Consider the following 7,502-nt stretch of genomic DNA (forward strand, 5'->3'; position numbering starts at 1 on the left):
TTCCTTTTAATACTTCCTTCCTTCTTTCCTTCCTTTCCTTTCCTTCCTTCCTTCCTTCTTTCCCTTCTTCCTCTCAACTAGTCTGTCCTTCCTTCTTTCCTCCCTTTCTTCCCTTCCTTCCCTCCTAACTAGCCCTTCCTTCTTTCCTCTCCTTCCTTCCTTCCTTCCTTCCTTCCCTCCCTCCCTCCCTCCTACCCAGCTAATGAAGACGTCCCTTAGAAAGCTTTAAGCCCATTCTGACAAGCACTGAAAAAGCTTAGTCATGGGGCGGACTCCTTCTCTTTCTTAACACACACACACACACACACACACACACACACACACACACACACACTTTATTGAGAACATGATACCAAAAAAAAACCATAGTGATTAACGAGAGAAAAGCGAATTTGTCGTTTAATTATACAAAGAAAATGATTGATTAAGGAGGAAAAAGAAGATTGAGACGAAAGAAAAGGACAGGAAATCAACGAAGGAGAAGAAGAAGAAGAAGAAGAAGAAGAAGAAGAAGAAGAAGAATAGGGAGGTAAAGAAGAATCAAGAACGAGAAAAGAAAGAAAAGAAAAAGAAGAACAGAAGACAAGAGAGAATCAGATCCCATAATTAGATCAAGCTATCGCATTGTATCGTAATAAAGAGGATCGGGCTATCGTCATTCCATCGCTGAGGGGGATCATAATGACATGCACATCGCCGCTAATGGATTCCAAGTGACGTTATCGGAGAATCGGATCGTACTGATGAACAGGCTTGAAACCTTTATCGTAGAGTGAGGAATAGGCTTGGAACCTTTATCGTAGTGAAGAATAGGGTTGGAATCTTTATCGTAAGGAAGAAGAAGGTTGTAAGCTTGGCGTAATTTCACCGCTAAAGACGTAATTGTATCAAACAGAATGAGGGAGTTTACCTTACATCGTTAATCGTACAGCCGTATCTGCATCGTACTGAATAAGTATCGGTAATTACTGTCATGGTATCTACAGTCGTTGTGACATCGCACAGACGTACTTACGGATTGTGATGTGTTTGTATTGTACGGAAATTAGGGAATCGCTATCGTCTTAGATTTTGTCATAGAATTTGCATCGTACTGAAAAGAGGAGCGTCGCCTTACATCGATATATAGTATCATTGTATTCACATCCTACTCAATAAAGGCACGTCATCTTTCACCATTATATATATATATATATATATATATATATATATATATATATATATATATATATATATATATATATATATATATATATATATCAGGCCTGTAATTTTGGCAGATTTTGAGTGTCCAGAGAACATCACAGGTTCATGAGGTGGGGAGGAAGGGTGGCGAGCGAGGCGGGCATGCACGGCAGGGGAAATATTTAAAATAAGCACTTTTCGGGGCATTTTGAGGCCGATATAGAAAACACTGCATGGGGGCTATAGCCGCCATAGCCCTCCAGAAATTACGGGCCTGTGTATATATATATATATATATATATATATATATATATATATATATATATATATATATATATATATATATATATATATATATATATATATATATTATGATGGTATTTACAGTATTTCCCCCGTACATAAACCTGAAGCGAGCGTTATCTCAGCTCGTTTTCAAGATTGCCATCCTCGTATTAATCCACATCCCGGAGAATCGGCGCGTGTCATCTCAGCTTGTTTTAGAGATGATATCTGGCTTCGCTAAGCCGATAATTACAGCACCGCACTGATCTATTCCCCTCGCCCACAATGCGGGCACCGCCACACACACCACAACACTGAGGGCACCCGCCACACCCACCACAACACCACCATTACGCTCACACTCTCCGCCGCGAATGTCAAGAGCAGCATCCAATTAGCGCGTGTTAAAAACCATAGCGTCGCCGTATCAGGCTACATCGAACGTAATAATTTCAGGGTTCGACTCCCGCGACGCCCCTCCGCCGCGAATACTAAGAGAGAGGATTTACATAATGGCCGGAAACGATCTGGCGTGTGTGTGTGTGTGTGTGTGTGTGTGTGTGTGTGTGTGTGTGTGTGTGTGTCGCCGAGAAGTGCTGATTAAGGGTTGTGAAGTGATTGTTGAAGGGAAAGACTAATTAGATGAGTGTTAGGGACAATTGTTAATGAAGTTTGTGCCTTGATTATTGTTATACGGAAGAATTAATGAAGATGAAAATTGATTGTAGAAGGAAAAGTATAATTAGAAGTGTGTTACAGAGAATTGTTAATGAGAATAATTGTGCCTTCATTGTTATACGGAATAATTAAAAAAGATGAAATTTGATTGTTGAAGGAAAAGATGAATTAGATGTTTGTTAGGGAAAATATTTAACAGAACAGAAGGAAAGGAAAGGAAAGGAAAGGAAAGACGATTTGAATAAGGAAAAGAAGAAGAGGAAAAGGAGGAGGATACAGAGGGTAAAATATTAACCAGAAAAGGAAAGGAAAGGAAAGGAAAGGAAAAATTATTTGAATAAGGAAAAGAAGGAGATGACGAGGAGGATACAGAGGAAAAAATTATTAACTAGAAAAGGAAAGGAAAGGAAAGGAAGGAAAAGACAAACTGGAAGAAGAGGAAAAGAAGAATAGGAACCGGAGGAATAGGAGGAGGAGGAAGAGGAAAATAAAGAAGGAAAAATTAACCGAGGAATTAATTAAGATGTATAAAATGATCGTTGTCGTAAGGAAGAATTTTAATTAGATTTATATAAAGATTGTTATTAAATGAGATCAGATATTGTTAGATGAGATTAGATGTTAAATTAGAATAGATGTTGTTAATTAGAGCAGATGTTGTTAAATTTGATGTTTTTAAAATTACATTAGATTGTTGTATAGATATTGACGAGAATTTATGATGTTGTTAATTACACCACAATGAATTTTAATTATATATATATAGTTTGAAATATCCTCCTTATCCTTCCCTTCAAATAATAACGATAATAATAATAATAATAATAATAATAATAATAATAATAATAATAATAATAATAATAATAATAATAATAATAATAATAATAATATTAACACTAATAATAATCATGACAAAATTTAAAGTATGTAAATAAATAAATAAACAGAAAAATAATATAATTTCACACACACACACACACACACACACACACACACACACACACACACACAAAGCCAATATTTACCTTCCCTCTTATATATTTTAGTGGTGATGAAAAGGTGGTGTTGACCGAGTGGAGTTGAGAGGTGGTGGTGTTAGTGGTGATGATGTTAGTGTTAGTGGTGATGATATTGGTGTTACTGGTGGTGGTGGTGGTGTCAGCTCACTCACCACCACCACCACCATCATCACCGCCGCTCCTCCGCCGCCACCTCCGCCGTCAACACCACCGCCGCCGCTAAATTCTCACCTCCTCCTCCTCCTCCTCCTCCTCTTCTTCCTTTTCCCTCACACTCTCACAAAACAATGCACTCACGAGGAAGAAGAGGAGGAGGAGGAGGAGGAGGAAGAGGAAGCGTACACGGAAGAGGAGGAATATATAGGAAGAATGAGAAGGAGGAGGAGGAGGAAGAGAGAGAGAGAGACTAACTAACCTATCTTACTTTCCTTCCTTCCTTCCTTTCTAATTTTAAAACACACAAAAACAAAAGGAAGAGAAGAAGGAGGAGGAGGAGGAGGAGGAGAGGAAAAAAAGGGTAAGAGAGAAATTAAATAACTATCGTGTCTTTCTTTTCTTCCTATATTCCTAATTTTAAAACACAAGAAAATGAAAGGAACATATAGGAAGGAGGAGGAAGACCAGAGTATTAGATGAACTTGAACTAAACAGTATTTCCTATCTTTCCTTCCTTCCTTTCAAGACCTTGCTATATTTTCTACTCTTCCACAGACGAAGAATTAATATATAGGAGGAGGAGGAGGAAGAGGATTTCAGAGCACCGCGGTAGGATGTAAGCGAGGATCTGACCACCACGAACGACTCAGGACTCCTACCTATATCCTTCCTACCTTAGAACTCCTGTAGGAAGAACACTGACGAAGGAGGAGTAGGATTAGGAAGAGGAGGATTTGAGAGCACCGCGGTAGGATGTAAGCGAGGATCTGACCACCACGAACGACCCAGGACTCCTAGCTATCCTTTCTACCTTAGAACTCCTGCAGGAAGAACACTGACGAAGGAGGAATAGGATTAGGAAGAGGAGGATTTGAGAGCACCGCGGTAGGATGTACGATAGAAACTGACCACCAGAAACGACTCCAGGCTCCTACCTTCCCTTCCTTACCTTCTATAACTTCTATCTGCTAACACACACAGGAGGAGGAGGATTTGAGAGCACCGCGGTAGGATGTACGATAGAAACTGACCACCAGCAACGACTCCAGGCTCCTACCTACCTCCCCTTCCTTTCCTTCCCTTCCTGCCTCTTCCCTCCTGGCTAACGTTTTACACTTCACCAAGACGAATGGCTCGCCCCTTCCGCCCTCTCTCGCCAATAACTCAAGCGGCTGGAAATTAGCAGTTAATCGTTTAATTGGACTCTATTCGGGGCACGGACGGGCGGACTTGTGGACTGGGGTGGTGAACTGTGTGTGTGTGTCTGTGTGTGTGTGTGTGTGTGTGTGTGTGTGTGTGTGTGTGTGGGCATGGATAGTTGGACTGGCTTCGGACTGTCGGCGGGGAAGACAGCGGAAGGCGTGTGTGTGTGTGTGTGTGTGTGTGTGTAGATGCATCGGACTGTCCGCCCCACACTCAACACTACCAAGGACTGTATTCAGGGCACGGACTGGGGACTGAGGGCGGCGACAGGTCTGCCTATATACTATGCCCCACACTAGACCCTTTCATTAAGTGGACTCTATATATTTAGGGCACGGAGAGGCTGGCGGACTCTCGCTCTGGGTATGAAGGACTCTATCTCCACGGGCCTCGGCGGTGGTCACTACACACAACACATTCCACACTTCACTCCGCCGGACCGCCCAGCTGGACTGTATTAGCGGCGCGGCGCGGGCGGCCGGACTGGCGGTCAGGCGGCGGCGGCGGCGGCGTGTGTGTAATTTGTTATAAAGGTCCGCCCGTCTGGCCGCTGTGTACACTACTTCACTGCCTCACTACATCACTACTCTAGGCTACGCTACGCTACCCTGGCGTGCCCGCCAGGCTACACACCACTCAGCTGACTCGTGTACTCACCGGTGTGCGTTCGTTTGTGTATCTTGAGGTTCTCCGACCTGGCGAAGACCTTGCCGCAGCCGGGGAAGGGGCAGGGGAACGGCTTCTCCCCCGTGTGCACGCGGATGTGGTTGACCAGCTTGTACTTGGCCTTGAAGCTGCGGCCGTTGCGGGGGCAGCTCTGCCAGAAGCAGGCGTGGTTGGTGCACTCGGGGCCGCCCACGTGCTCCACGGTGATGTGGGTGACGATCTCGTGCATGCTGGTGAAGGTCTTGTTGCACGGCTTCTTGGGGTTGGGCTGGTCGGGGTCCACCCACATGCAGGACAGCTCCTGCTTGATGGGCTGCCGCATGTACCTGAAGAAGGCGCCGGGGGCGTGCGCCGCCGTCATGGGGTTCATGTTCATGTGGTTCATGCCGTGGTGGAATTGGGAGCCCATCTGCTGGTGCGACCAGTCCATGCCGGCGGCCAGGCGGTTCATGTTGTTCATGTGGCCGTGGTGGGCGTCGTGCAGGCCGGGGAACATCATGGACGAGGGGTCGTGGCCCGCCAGCGTGGCCCCGAACATGTGCTGGTTGTTGGCCAGGTCGTGCGTGCCCAGCGTGCCCAGCGAGGCCATGTGGTCCCGCCGCAGGAACAGCTCCCGCGGGTAGGTGCTCATGTGGCCGTGGTGCACCGGGTGGTGGCTCATGCCGTAGCCGTTGTTGTACTGGTTGCCCTGCGCGTGGGCCGCCAGGCCCTCCGTGCCCATGTGGTGCGTCGGGGGGCTCAGCTTGTGCCCCATCAGCGAGCCCATGTGGCCGCCGTCCATGAAGGGGTTGAGCATGGTGGCGGGGCGCGGGCACGCGGCCACGGCCACCAGGACGCAGGGAACGGCCGCGGCGCACGGGCCTGCCGCTGCTGCTGCCGCTGAGCGCCGCCGCTACCGTGTGTGTCGCAGTAGCACCTCCTCCACCCCACACACGCACTGCACTGCTCGCCGCTGTCGTGCTAGATCCCGTCACTGCGCGGCCAACACTCCGTCACTTCTCGCCTCGAGCACTCCGCGAGTATCGTTTCGTTCCGCCACCAACGAGCGACTGAGTCCGCCGGAGCGGTGCGGCGCTACCTTCACCTCAACACCTGGGCTTCGTGTGGACTTCCTCCGATTCATCATGAAGGCTTTAGCGGCACGCCTCGCCGCGCACCGCGGGGGGCCACGGCGGCCGGCGGTGCGCGCAGCGGGACGGGGCGGCGCGCGACCTGATTGGCGCCGCCGGGACGCCGCGGCCACGCCCTCAGACCCTCCTGCTGCGGCCGGCCCTTCCCATTTGCCGGGCCCGGCGGGGCGGCTCCTCCCCCGCGGCCACCACCCACTGGCCGCCCGGCGCGGCCGCCAGGGGGAGGCGTGCCGACCTGGGGAAGGCGTGGCCTGGCCACCTCCGCCGAGGCGCTCAGTACGCCGCGTGCTGGCCGGGCGTGGGGCGGCGTGGCGTGCATGGGCCTGGCGCGGCGGCGGGCGTGCGGCCACGTGCGGCGCGCCTCGCTACACGCTGATCCACACCACGCAACGCCATGCTGCGATGACAGGGCGTGTGTGTGTGTGTGTGTGCGCGCCTCGCCGCCACAACACTTCACACACACTCGCGGTCATTTAAACACAAGATAACAACAAACAGATGCAAGGAAAAGAATTATGAATGCAGCCGCCGCCCCGACCCCCACCACGCCCCCCCTGCTCCTGGTGGCGGGGGGCGTGTCGGCAGATCCCAGGGGGCGAGGTGACCCCCGCCATGTGACACGGGAGGGCGCGGTGACAACAGTGTAAGCAGCGGGGCACACACACACACACACACACACACACACACACACATGAGCAAACGATAAATTGTCACTCTCTCTCCTCCTCCTCCTCCTCCTCCCCCTTTTTCCCCCTCCCCTCTCTTCCACCTCACCACTTCCTCTCTCTCTCTCTCTCTCTCTCTCTCTCTCTCTCTCTCTCTCTCTCTCTCTCAATCCTTTCCCTTCCCCTTCCCCTTACTTTCTCCTCCCCTCCTCCTCCTCCTCCCATTCCTTCCTCCCCATCTTCCTCTCTTCTCCTTCCTTTCACTTATCTCCCTATCATATACTATTACATCTCCTCCTCCTCTTCATCCTCCTCCTCCTCCTCCTCCTCTTCCACCAGTGCCAAGCGGGTGTCAACAGGTGTCTCATCAGTGCCAAGTGTGTGTGTGTGTGTGTGTGTGTGTGTGTGTGTGTCCCGCTCACCTTCTTTACCACTTCGTTTGTTTTTCTTCTTCTTCTTCTTCTTCTTCTTTTCAATGATCTGATACACGCACACAAACAAACACACAAACAAAG

At 49.1% G+C, this 7,502-nt stretch overlaps 1 protein-coding gene across 1 annotated transcript in view; it reads right to left on the reverse strand.

The window, feature by feature from the left end:
- The window catches only part of LOC126980581 (zinc finger protein ZIC 4-like), a 26,903-nt gene extending 20,070 nt beyond the window's left edge, over positions 1–6,833 (reverse strand). Inside the window, exon 1 of the mRNA XM_050830660.1 lies at positions 5,184–6,833. Within this exon, the coding sequence (XP_050686617.1) occupies positions 5,184–5,988 (805 nt within the window). The 5' untranslated portion in view covers positions 5,989–6,833. The remainder of the gene's footprint in view (positions 1–5,183) is intronic.
- Positions 6,834–7,502: the final 669 nt, after the last annotated feature.

The sequence above is a fragment of the Eriocheir sinensis genome, chromosome 44, assembly GCF_024679095.1.
Source record: "Eriocheir sinensis breed Jianghai 21 chromosome 44, ASM2467909v1, whole genome shotgun sequence".
Lineage (NCBI taxonomy): Eukaryota > Metazoa > Arthropoda > Malacostraca > Decapoda > Varunidae > Eriocheir > Eriocheir sinensis.